At 40.7% G+C, this 13,717-nt stretch overlaps 1 protein-coding gene and 1 non-coding gene across 2 annotated transcripts; one reads left to right on the forward strand and one right to left on the reverse strand.

Annotated features, from left to right (window-relative positions):
* The first annotated feature begins 689 nt into the window (after positions 1 to 689).
* LOC134003678 (zinc finger protein 184-like) lies at positions 690 to 12,262 on the forward strand. The gene is made up of 13 exons (XM_062442941.1): positions 690 to 826; positions 1,334 to 1,536; positions 1,787 to 1,888; positions 1,995 to 2,093; positions 2,234 to 2,344; positions 2,440 to 2,563; positions 2,658 to 2,771; positions 7,628 to 7,830; positions 8,652 to 8,753; positions 8,957 to 9,052; positions 9,275 to 9,385; positions 9,596 to 9,719; positions 9,820 to 12,262. Exons 1-13 carry the CDS (start codon positions 799 to 801, stop codon positions 11,886 to 11,888), a joined length of 3,486 nt encoding a protein of 1,161 aa, XP_062298925.1. The 5' UTR covers positions 690 to 798; the 3' UTR covers positions 11,889 to 12,262.
* Positions 12,263 to 13,313: 1,051 nt separating this feature from the next.
* On the reverse strand, positions 13,314 to 13,386 carry trnar-ccu (transfer RNA arginine (anticodon CCU)). Its single transcript has one exon. It is a non-coding gene; the product is annotated as a tRNA-Arg (tRNA).
* Positions 13,387 to 13,717: the final 331 nt, after the last annotated feature.

Consider the following 13,717-nt stretch of genomic DNA (forward strand, 5'->3'; position numbering starts at 1 on the left):
TAAGCTTTGGTTTAACCCCACATGTCAAACAAGCTGATGTGACTTCCTGTCACATCAGCGGAATATGCCAATGTCAACATTCCAGATCCAGACACGTATCACAGCTGATTTATGATAGGTCACTCAACACTTCTGGTTAGTGTTGCTTTATAGAAATGACATATTTTCCTTCACTGGAGAATTGTATGTCTTTTCAATTCAAAGAGGCTATATTGGCATGACTACATTAAAGTACAGCATTGCCAAAGCACTATGTGTACAAGTTACAAACAGGAACAAGTACACGTTTAAACTGTATGTTAACATTGTAGTTTGAAAGCAACAACTATGCCAACAATATTTTTTAATGCAAATATACATGAATTGTGCTTGAAGGAGAAAAAAGGGTTGCAAGAAGAACTATCCAATCACATTGCGCAGTCTTAGTTCTTTGATGTTACTAACGTCGCCATGGAGATTGTAGTTTTCACAGAACTACAATCTCAACGTTACAGATATTTTGGTCTGTAACTTCATATAACTTGTAACATTTTTGTTTAATTAGCCTGTATCGTTATGATATATCATTATTAAACTACCATGAAACTTTAGCCGCGGTATATATATCTTTAATTTGTGAGGTGGAACCTTCGACAGGTCAGCCCGGAACAAAAACACGGTCGCACAGCTCGTTACAGTCAGCCTCCACTTTCAGCCGTACATACGTGAAGATAAGAGACGGAGAACTTCTTCAGTAATGCTCATATTTTCTGCTAAGTTGGTAAAAACGTATCGCAGCTAAGCGCAGCTGATAACAGGATGGAGGAGTATATCTCAAAGGAAAAATGTGAGTAACTGTTTATCTAACGGCTGCTGAAGTTTAGAGCAAAATTAGCTAACGTCACTGTTCATGTACTTCACTTTTAGCTAATTAACGGTAAAATTGACAGAGATACAACTTCCCATTTATAGCCATTTATTCCGTTTTCCGTAATAACACACTTTAAATATTTGGGTTTTTTAAGGTTGGTCACACAAAACAAGTAAATGTATTATGTTAGCTTGGGCTTCAGGTAATAATGGTGTGCATATTTCAATATTTCATGACATTTTATGCAACAAAACACAACTTTACAATAAATATAAACTTGGCATTTGGGGCCCCCGGGCAGGACGTTTCTGAGCCTTTATAAATTGAGGTGCAAATAGTAAAGACACTGGCACAGTATATAGCAAGTTTTAAAAGTGTTGCAGAGTCAGCAATTTTACTGTTTATTATGCAGTCTAAATACTAGGTGAGGAGAAAATAAAGCAAGATAAAGTGTTAATATAAAGTGCTTATATTTGCATTCAGGTGCACCTCTTCCTCTATCCGCTCTGCGCCTGCTGGTCCCACCAATTCAGCTGGTCTCAGCAGCGATCTGGCAGACCGTCCAGCAGAGAGTTGTGGCTGACTACGGGATGCTTGAGGAGTTTGTTTCCATGGTTACAGACATTGTGCCAGAGCTGCTCACCGGTCATCAGAGGGCCCAGCTCACCCTGGGCCTTAGAGCGCGGGTGAGGAGGAGCAGCAGTCAGTTATTAGTCACAGTTTTTATAATATTACCACCTGGAAATGTTCAGAATTTTCGCATTCTACATATATTGGCATTAGTTATTAATAGGACTAGTATCTGTGAGGTTGCTTTGGTGTTCCAATTAACTTTATGATCATCTGGAATATTGACAAAGTTTGTAAAATGTTGTCCATTTCAGCTAATTGTCCTAAAATAGATGTTCAAGAAAAACTTGTGCTTTTGTGTCTTAGCTGATCCTGGAGTTGTGTCAGTTTGAAACAACAGCTGACTTTGGGATTGTTCAACCTCACCTGGACAGGATGCAGGTCCTCACTGAGGCATGGGTAGCACAGGTGGGTGTAAAGTGACTCCAGATAAGATGAATGCTTTTTATGATGACCACTATGTTCCTTCTGTTACTTGTGAGGTTTTATGATGTTGTGTCCTGTTGTGTTGTAGGCTGGTGCTGCAAATATGGACCAACAGCCCAACTCAAACTTTGTAGATCTTGTAAAGAACTTGCTGACCAATCCTGAGGAGAGGGAACAATTCTTTCAGGTGTGTGCTAATGTTTCTCTTTGAACATCTTCTGTTCGTCACTTTTACAGATTTTGAACATTACGTATATTGGGTGCAAGGATTTATGTATGTTTTTAGTTTTTGTGAAAATTAAATATAATATACTTGATGTCCTTCAGAAAGTTTTCATTGAAGAATTTGGTCCTACATATGATGACTCTCTTCACACCTTGACGTGGCTGTTTCTGTCCAGACTTGAGAAGTTTCTTCCTCTTCAAACGTTCCAACAGGTACATAAAGAAAATATAAAGCTTTGATTCGAAAAATCAATTTATGTGAGGTTGAAGTTCTGTTGTTTAAATCTGTCTTTTTTATCTTTTTTCAGGTTGCTTCCATGTTTGGTGAGACGTCCTCAGTTCTGGAGGGTTATATAGAGTCTGTGTCTCACTGTGAGGAGCTCAAAACCCTGCTGCAGTACCAAAAAGACCTCAGCCAACTGGATCACAATGGCAAGCCTTTATAGATATAAATGATTTCCAATAACTCTGTCAGTTTTTCATATTAATGGTGGATCAAATGACTATATATTTTTTGTTTTTTCAGATGGGTCCTTGGATGGTACCTGCATTATTTCAGCTCTCAAACTTCCTTCTGTAGAAAGACCAATGACAGGGAAGCCACAATCACAAGCCCACAGCCTGCATGATACAGTTTCAGGTACCTCAGATTTGGAGAAAGAATCTTTAGCATTGCTATTGCCAAACCCTGATGAAACCAACTGGGTTTCCGGGGAAAATAGAACAGCTGTGCATTTGGGTGAAGTCACAAGACATGACGAAAGTTTAGGCCTTCAAAGTCAAGTTAAGGATGTGTCTCGCCATCTAAAATGTTGCAGTGTTCAGCTAAAAAGAGTCGACAACCCTTCGTCTGCGCAGTCTCGACCTGTGAGACGAAACAGGGGCCTGAGGATGAAAGAGATCCTGTTGGAAGAGAAAAGAGGATGTCGTAAAAAGGACCCCCCTACTTGCAAATCTATTCCTAGTAAAACAAAACCATCCAGTGTGACTGCCCCTGAGATTTACGGCAACAAGGATTCAAGCAGCTTCGGCAAAGACTCTTCATATACGGAGCCTATCAGTACTTGCAGTGAAGATGATTCATGGTCTTACTACTCAGATCAGGGTTCTTGCCATAAGACTACCATCAGTAGTCCCAGTATATCTGATTCATGGTCTAACTACTCAGATGATGACTCCTTTTATGTGGCTCCTGGTGGTAGTTCCGCTCCAGACCATTCTTTGTCTAGTTCCTCAAATGAGGACCTTTCCGTCACAGGCTCTTATGAACATAAAGATTTATCAGCTACCAGCAGAAATCGGGCCGTCTCTTACGTCAAAGCTGAAGAGAAAAAGACTCGGAAAGTTATATGCTTTATCTGCAAGGAGCACGTGAGGACAAAGCTGAGAGTTCACATGAAAACCCACTTCCCCACCGACGAATACGCCTGCCCTCGATGCGACAGCAGGTTTACGCTCCTGACATCTCTTAGGTTGCACTTGAAAAGAACTTGCTTCGAGCATAGTCAGCAGCAGAAAGGTCCAGACGAAGCCCAGAACTCATACAAATGCGACAAATGCGAGGAGGTGTTCAGGTACAAACTCTCACTGAAAGTGCACAAACAGACCCACAACGAACTCTACTGCAGTGTGTGTAGGAAAGTGTTACGAGATGCCGCAACGTTGGTGAGGCACAAAGCTTCTCACACCGTGTTGCAGTGTCCCCGCTGCGAGGAGTCCTTCACCCTTTTTAAGCCCTTGCTGAAGCATTGCGAAAACGTCCACAAAATCAGCAGACCGTTTAAATGCAACCATTGTCCGAAAACGTTCTCCAGGCTGCGCATTTTAATCGGACACGAGTGGAAACATACAGGTCACCTACCGTTCCAGTGCGCTCAGTGCGGTTTAAGATTCAGATCCGATGCAGATCTCTTATCCCATGGGAGGGTCCACACAGGAGAAAGGCCTTACCTTTGCGCGGAATGCGGCAAAACGTTCTCCCAGAGGTCCAACCTGGTACGACACTTGCATTTCATCCATAGCGACTCCCGAAATGAGAAAAAGCATTCCTGCTCTGAGTGTGAGAAATCCTTTAAAGAGAAAGGAGCCTTGAAAAAGCACCAGAGAAGCAAACACTATAAGGAATTGTTCCGTCATCCGTGTCCGTACTGTGGGAAGATGTTTTCCGCATCATCGATAGTGAGACATAAATTGATCCACACAGGAGAAAGACCTTTCAAATGCACCGCACCCGCATGTGAAAAGTACTTCAGGTCAAGACCTGAAGTGAAGAAGCATGTCCTTTTACATCATACGACAGAGCGGCCATTTAAATGCGATGTCTGTGGGAAGGGGTTTATAAAAATGTCTATACTCAACACACATTCTAAAATACACTCAGGAGTGAAGCCGTTTGTTTGCCACATCTGCGGTAAGGCTTTCCCTAAGCTCTACGGCTTGCAGAGACACAAAAAGCTGATACACACATTTGTATCAAAGTAACCCCAATGTAGAAGGAATGCTCGGTTAAACAGCCATATGTAAAAGTTCATTTTTCAACCCGCCGACGATGTGAGATGCAGTACAGAGGTTCAGATGTAATGGCTGGCAAATACTTTATCCAACAAATTAGTAGTTGGCTTTGAGAGAAACTGTTCATGGAGTTGAGCCGTGGATGTTAGCTGTTTTGTTTTATGTTAGCAGGTACGAATGATTTATATGGAGTGAATAATACGTCTCCATTTGACTGGAAACATCCAACCATATTGAATGTAATTTTTATTCTTTTGGTCCCTGGATACCAAAAAACATACTTTACTATCAAATTGGAAAACAGCTCAAAATTTCAAAAACATAGTATCTATGTTTTTATGGCTTATTTCTAAGTTTGATTTGCTGGTACTTAGACACAAAAGTATTTTTTATATAGTCAACTGTATCAAAAATACATCCATAATTTTCTGTGGATGTTTTTATGAAAAAAATGTTACTTTAAAAAAAAAAAAGGGGTGGCGTCACTTTTAACAGGTACTATATGCTTTTCTTTTCTGCTCTCAGAAATGATTCCATATGTCCTATCAGGCAAATGGGAAACTGTGTAGTTCACATTATTGGGTCAGAAAATAGTTGAAGCAACATCCATATGTTAAACAGGATTTGGTTTTTGTATTTTAATACACTTTAGTAATAATCTGTATAGTCTATTCTTTTATTCATTGGATGTTTATGTGCTATGCCATTTCTGCAAGGGGAGATCAAAATAAACTGAAACAATGTGTAATTCAGCCTTTGGTTTAATGTGGTATGTGCTTCTTGTTAACAGTTGGGGAAATGTTTGCTTTTTTAATGTAAATATTAGAGTTGAGCCAATTCCCAATATCTGGTAGGGTATTCCTAATTTGGAGAATTGGACAACTATAACCAGACTGTAATCAGACTAAAACCAACCAAAGGTTGTGATGTAACAGTACTGAATAAAGTACTCAAGTAGTTATTTAAATAGATATGCGTTGTGTTACAGAGATAGAAAGAGTAGACAAATATGTGAGATGAAGATGCACAACTCATGTTAAAAGAAACTCCAAAAGGAGAACATCTTTACAAGTCTGAGGATGGGACATAATAAAAACTTCATAAAATGAAGATGAAGATGATGATGTGAGCTCTGCCAAATAGAGGAATCAGTGGATAATATATTTTTCCCTTCCATACTCTCCAGAACAAAAAACATTAAAGAAGTAAATTGGGAAGCTTGGAGTGAGAGAACTGAGTCTAAAATGTATTTCCCATCGGCAAATGGAGTCTTTTATTATTTGTATATTATTATTTGCGATACACGTATTGATTTATTTTTTCTCGTATACGTGGGGATACTTCACACTCCAACATAGTAGGTGGCGGTAATGCACGTAACGCTGGATGCCACCCGCCATAAAACAGACAAAAGAAGACAAGGAAACTGCGGAACTCAAGAAATCTCGCTGCCTGGCGTCGGATTGTTATTCCGGACGGAACGTAACGGCAACCGTTGACGCACAAAGCTTCTCGGTGTTTCTTTCAGTCTCTTGGAAACAGTTGAGCTGCATCGTTAACGTGTGACTTGGGTCGGCGGACGGACATCGTTTCTCCTGACGGTGATGTGACTGCAGCACACAGGATGGACGGAGGTGTTTCTGACTTATCTGGTCAGTACAAATACAAACAGGAACGCTAGGCCTCAACACAACCAGAGCGCGGGAATAGCATTGCTAACTTTGTCGGGGGGAAATGGTTGTTTATTTTTTTCAGGCATTTTACTCCCTCAATGCGTTTATATCGTGTTTGTGCTGCAGTGCTGAACTCCAAGCTCACACTATAATGGAATCGTGTCGGCACAATGATGCATTAAATGCATTAATTTAGAGGCAGCTTCAGGGTACATGCTAATGCTAATGCTATCGGCTCTGCTAGGAGCTAACGTCAGCTAAACTGGCTGCAGGCGATTCCACTGACAACCATAAAACTAACATGTTTGCATGGTGGCTATGTAGAAACATATGCACAGTCAATGTGTGCAGCTTTTTACCATGCATTCTTTTATTGAAACGTGGCATTATGGTTCTGTATAATCACGGAAATGAGAAGTAGCCACATCTTAGTTACCGCTAACCAAAGACAATATTTACATAAACAGTAACTAAGAGCACAGTTTAATCGTCAGTGTCTGGGTTTGTGATACTGGTCAGATGGTAGCCTTTTTATTTAGAGGTTGCGTCAATAATAGATAACATTGTGTCTGTTTCGGTTGAGATGTGTGAAGTGGAGGTATCAAAGCTGAATGGACTCATTGAACAGGCTGTTAAAGCCGAGTCACTGGGCTAACATCAGGCATTCTGAGGGATCACTCCCCAGGGTTCCCACGGTCATGACATTCATGGAAAAGTTATGAAATGAGAAACTATCTTCCAGGCCTGGAAATGTTTTGAATTAGGAATGACCCGCTCTGATATCAAAGATGACTGATATAAGACAGGCTGCATGAACTTGGACCCCCCCCCCCCACACACACACACACACTTTTACCATGTCAAAAATCAGTAGATTCATTTAAAATTATACTTTTAGCTTTTTAATATCTTCTAATATGTGATCTGGGGCCAACGCTTCCCCTGGATGTAATTATAAAATGCACCCATCATTTAGTCAGATCAAAGTGTCTAAACACCTGTAAAAAGCACCAGAATACAAGACATGACATCATCTATGTTAAAAAAAAAAATTCTGGGGGAGGACCATTTCTTAAACCTTTGTTAAACTACTTAAATTAAGTCATAGAAATTGAGTAAAATATTATGGAATAGTTATGGATTGGTAAAAATGTGTGGGAACCCTGACTCCCTGACATTAAGGTGTTTAAAATTTGGTTTCATCCGCTCTACTACCCTAATCATGTCACTGGAAAAAAATAAATTGCAACATTTCTATTCAGTCTACAAAATCTGTATTAACCTGTCATCTTTTACAACCTTTTTTTCCCAGGTCATTCTTTTTCCCTCTCTGCTCTGCGCCTGCTCATCCCACCAATCCGCCTGGTCTCCGCAGCGATCTGGCAGACGGTGGAGCAGAAGATCGTGTCGGATTATGGGTTGCTGGAGGAGTTTGTGTTCATGGTCACAGAGATTGTTCCCCAGCTTCTGTCCACGAGGCAGCGTGCTGAACTCATTTTGGGTCTAAGAGCAAGGGTGAGGAAGACTTAGAGCTCTTGTTTGTCAAAGCCACTGAAAAATGTTCCACATGAATAAATCAATGTTGTGGGTATGATAACAGCACTTGAATGTTAGTCTCTATTAATGTCAAATAGATGATTTCGCATATGTTCCCTATGAAATTAAGCGAGAGCTTTTTAACATCAAAGACACACATAATCATACTGATATGCAACATTAGACACATTTTCATTTTGTGCTCCCTGACTGAAATCAGGGGAGTTACTGCTGCTGTTCTGTTGTAAAGAGCACCCTGACATTGGACTAAATTCTACATTGAAATTAGTGAGACACACAAAGATGCACAGTTTTCTGTACGTGCTGCACTGCAGATGAGATTTACTGTTTCAGTGTGATGGATTACATTTAAACACAGTGGGTCGAACAGAGGGGTTTTTAAGTGAAGTGGTCACGCCTAATTTTGGAAAATTGTGAAACTGGCTGACACATTTTAATCCTCATCCATGTTCCTAATCTGCTGCAAACTAAACTGCAATCTCTCTGTGCTGCCTCCTCTGTCTGAGAACATGAACGTGAAACAAGCTCAGCTGTGTCTAAACAAGAAGCCACTCCACTGATTTGTTGTAATTTGAGGAAGGACAATGCAATGACACCATACATCATATAACATTTCCAGTCATGTGACAGGTTCACCGGAGAAATGTGATATTCATTTTAGACAGTATGAATGAAAAAATAATAGCAGGCAGATTAGCAGCTTTAATCTGCTTTTTCTTTCTTTTATTTTTTGGGCTCAGAGTCATTAATAAATTATTGCTGCTGTCTTCTGATTGCAGCTGATCTTGGAGCTGTGTCGCTCTGAGGAAACTGCTGACCTCCAGATTATACAGCCACATCTTGACCGTATGCAGAACCTCAGATCTCTGTGGAACGTGGAGGTGGGTCTAAACCTGAGCTGAATATAAGACGGCTTCAGTAGCTTTTGTGGTTGTGCATTTTTAGATGGAGTAAAGATCAAAGTGTTTGTTGTTTTTAGTTGTCTGCTGTTATTATTCTGTTATTATATGAGAGATTCCATTACAACCACAAGCCCTAGAACACAGATTTTGCCATTATAATCTCAAACTGTATTTTTTTGCAGACTGAAAATGCAGATCAAGATGTATCTGACTCACATTTTATGGGCCTTGTACACAATCTGCTGAGAGATTCTGAAGAGAGAAAAAACTTTTTTCAGGTAAGTTTTTGTTGTAAACTTTTTTACATTTAGCAAATGTGAAGTTCTATCAAGTTAAACAAGAAAACTATGCTTTGTGTTTTTCTACATTTATATTATTAAAATACAATTTAGTGGCTGTGTATGTCATTTACCTAATCTGAAGTATCTGCTTTTCTTTTCCTTTGAGAATCACTGTTTGTTTTGACAGCTCAGAAATTTGTGAATTTCTTTCTGTTTCAGGATGTTTTCCCAGGAGACTTTGGCCCAACATATGACAAAGCAATCCAGACACTGATGTGGCTCTTCCTGTCCAGACTGGAAAAGCTTCTTCCTGCCCAAACTCTCCAACAGGTAGACTTAAAAATAGCACTTCAGAAATGGGTTAGACTGTATTTCTGCTTCTGGGCAGAGCCTCTGTTAATAACTATTTTATACATGTCTCAGAAGTTGTAGTTATCAGTGTCAATGTTAAACAGTTTTTTCTGTTCCTTCATACGTATGTGGGAAAAAAATTTGAGCCGACATTTGTGAAACAGTGTTGTTGTCATTTGTCTTTGTCAGATTGCATCCCTGCTCAGCGATACCTCTTCTATTCTGAATGAATGTATGGGATCTTTTGCTGAACCTGAGGAACTCAAAACCTTGCTCGATACTCACAAAGACCTTAATCAACTAGAGGACATTGGTGAGCTTTTGAGAATATCAATAACCTATTAATAAAATATGATATTACACAGTATTATGTCAGTTTAACAGTGTTGTAATCTCCTGTTTTGTTTTTTCAGATTCTTACATTGTTGATAGTGGCATCTTGTCAGCCCTGTGTCTCCCCCCTGTGGAGAGAGTCGTGATCGTCAATGAACAAACAGAAACTGAGGCGGAGACCGGCCTCGTGTACACAGTTTGCACAGAGATGGAGGTGGAGTCTGAGAATAAAGACGTGTACATTGAGGGAACTGGGAACTCAGAGGAATGTGTGCAAACCCCCTGGTTGGGTCTCGGCAGCGAAGTGAAAGCAGAAGTCGTCTCCGAGGTGGTTCCAGACCCAGTCGAAGGCACCGAGGCCAGCGAGAGCGAGATTGCTGAGGAACACCAGGAGGGCCAATCAGAAACTCTGATCATTGGGGAGGACGGCCAGGTGACGGTGCTCGAGAACGTGGAAAAGAAGCCAAACAGACGCGGGAGAAAAAAGAAACTTCCTGCAGATGAAGACTTTAAAGTGGAAAGCAGAGCGGGGGACCAAGAAGCAGATCCCGAATTTGACGTCTTGTGGGAAAGACCGGTGCGAAAGAACCGTGGACTCCGGATGAAGGGTTACCTGTCACAGTGGAGGAAAACGGGAAAGACGCAGGGCGCTAACAGTAACAGTAACCCTAAGAAGTTAGCCAGATCCCAAGCTTCAACCAAAGGCAACGACTTGGACGAGAGAACGTGCAAAATTTGCGGCAAGGTGGTGAGTCGTCCCAAATTGTTGGAGCGACACATGAGTCAACACTCTGAGGAAGTGCCCTATTCTTGCATCGTGTGTAAAAGGTTTTACAAGAGCTTACGGTACCTGCAGCAACACAAATGTCAAAGTCTGACAAAAGCCAAAGGTGGCAAGAAAGCCAAGGAACAAGAGACTGAAGCAGAGCAGGGGGAACAATCATCCAGTGGGGCTCCTGGTGATATGACCAATGAAGAGCAGCTGCAAGACAACATGGACCAGGACCCAGATTACTCACCCACTGGAGAAAAGGGGTCTTCCAGAGAGTCCGGACAGAAAAGCCCAGAAGGAAACAAAAGTATCTTAGAAGGTCCGTTCTACTGTCCTCACTGCAGCGTTGAGTTCAAGTGCAAACAAACATTCAGGTTCCACTTGAGAAATATTTGCTACAACGAGCAACAGGTGGATCCGGAGAAGCCGGAGGACGTAAAACATTGTTTCCAGTGCGACGAATGTGACAAGGCGTTCAAATACAAGTCGACGTTGGATTCCCACAAACAAACTCACAACCCGCTGTACTGCGAGGTGTGCATGAAACTGGTACGAGACTCTGAGGCGCTGGCAATGCACAAAGAATCACACACTCCATTTCAGTGCAACCAGTGCGTGGAGAACTTCCCTGTGTTCAAGGCCCTTCATAAGCATTACATCGACGTCCACAATCCCACCGAGCCATTCACCTGCACCCACTGTCAGACAACTTTTGCCAGTTTGAAACGTTTCATCAGGCATGAGTGGAAACACACCGGCTACCAACCTTTCCAGTGCCCTCACTGCACGAAAAGATTCCGCTCTTACTCCGACCTTGTGGAACACCAGAAAAAACACACTAAAGCGTATCCATTCCTCTGCTGGGAATGTGGCAAGAAATTCAGACACGGTGTGACTTTAACGAGACACGTCGAACGCGTGCATCACTCCGGCGAACCCATAACCGAGAAACCCTCGCCAACCTTCACCTGCGCTCAGTGCGGCAAGACCTTCACTTCCAGAAGATGCCTTCTGAAACACGATAACTTCCATCACAAAGGGTTGCGTTTCCCGTGCGAGCACTGCGGAAAGGGATTCTTTGGCAAAGACGCCTTGGTGAGGCACACTTTGATTCACACGGGCGAAAGGCCTTTCAAGTGCGACGACTGCGACAAGTCTTTCAGGTCCGCCGCAGAACTTAAGATACACAGAAGATACCACACCGGGGAAAGACCGTTTAAGTGTAATGTCTGTGATAAAGGTTTTGTCCAGTCATGCTTTCTCACCCTACACATGCGAACCCACACCGGAGAGAGACCATATGTCTGTAATGTATGTAACAAGGGCTTTTCAAGCTTACATGGCCTAAAAAGACACCGGCGGCTTGTTCATTCGTAGTTCATGATAACATGATAGTACCATAGTTTAATTTTCCTCTATTGAAGGAGGTCTGAAGTCAGCATCAGACAAACACCAGAACTTGACAGACTGTTAAAGGTTTAATCTCTTGCTCAAGGACTTTTCAGAAGTATTGCATGCTGATTTGAGACAGGGAATTAAAACCAGGTTGAAAGGACTGATTCCTTAACATACAGGCCACAGCTTGGACTGTTAGGAAACTTTTTGAATTGTATAGTGCATTATAAAAATGTAACTGTATTTTTTACAGAAATGTTTGCTGTAGTTCTACATAAGATTAGTATGTATAAAGATATAAACCATAATTCCTTTGGGAATTAATTTTCTTTTTCTTGAATAAATTGAACATTTGATTCCAAGTGTCATTTTTGTTTACTTGAGAGTTCAGTTATTTAAACACTTAAATGTCTTGCAATTTGTTGGCATTCAAAAGCAAGTGGGAGTCAGTGGGAAATAAATGTGTGTGGAAGAAATGGGATTATAATGATTTGTGGCATTAGAATTGTTTTCTTAATGCACACATTCTATAGAATATGGTAACCACTTAATAGATACAAATTCAGAAGAGGTAGATATGATGGGTTTTTGGTATAAAATGTAGCCATTTATGATGACCTAATGTGTATTATGATGTGTTATTAAAATTGTGGTTACTAGGTTGACTCATTGTAATGCTCTTGGATAGTTCCTGGTTTCGGCTACTATCTGGAACAGCAACTAAGGATGTCAGGTTTTCTCTCCAGCTTATACAGTATCACGACACCTCTTTGAAAATGCTATTAAAAAGAGATATTACTCATAGAATCACACTGTTACAGCAGAAAAAAGATGCAGTCATTTTCATTACAGTTACAGTAGGTTTGCCAGTTAACAGTCCTGCTATTTTGCATGCTGATACAGGCTTTGCTTGATAAAATAGAGTATGACTAAACAGTTACTAGCAACGCTTGGTTTTCCTCCTGAGAAAAGTACTTTAAAGTGAAAATGTCATTTAACTGCAAAATGATGAGACTACAATATGCAAAACACTATTCAAACCTTTTATAAATACAATTCATCAGACCATTTTGCATGTTTGTAAATAATCGGTGGATTTTGAAAGGTGTAGTGAAGCAGTAAAGCACCCTCTAAAACCAAGGGGTGGCAACTTCACAAAATTAATCAGTGGTATTCCATTGAATTCGTGCTGCTGAAGACCCTACGAATCAGACTGCATCTGTGTCTGTGTAAAAACATTTCAGCACCAAATGAATTCATAACTGAATTGATGAAAAATAAAACGTTTGTATTCAAACTCATTTTATACATTGAATATATAATTCTATTTCGTTTATATTTCTCACGTCATAACGAATTGTATCATATTTTGCAGCATTTGCTACATCTGAAACCTAAAAAACTTTTCACCCCAGATGGGACTCGAACCCACAATCCCTGGCTTAGGAGGCCAGTGCCTTATCCATTAGGCCACTGGGGCTATATATCGTACGAGGTTGGATTTTCTCAATAAATATAGTGTATTTATTAATACAAATTAAATCAATTGTGAATGTATGCTATTAAATTAGACGCCTATCTACATTTATCGTATGTTAGCGTGACTGATCACGTAGTCACGTAGTGCCACTTCTGGCTCTTCCTCTGCTGCTCACTTGAATGTTTTAGTCTTTAAAGCGCGGGCAACTTCTAAATTATACTAACGTTACAGTTAGTACATCATGTTTAACGTTAGTCGTGTATTGTAAATGATGACATGATTCACACGTTACGTTAACTCATCAACCCATCGATAACGGCTAAGCCACTAG

This window comes from Scomber scombrus, chromosome 21, assembly GCF_963691925.1.
Source record: "Scomber scombrus chromosome 21, fScoSco1.1, whole genome shotgun sequence".
Taxonomy (NCBI): domain Eukaryota; kingdom Metazoa; phylum Chordata; class Actinopteri; order Scombriformes; family Scombridae; genus Scomber; species Scomber scombrus.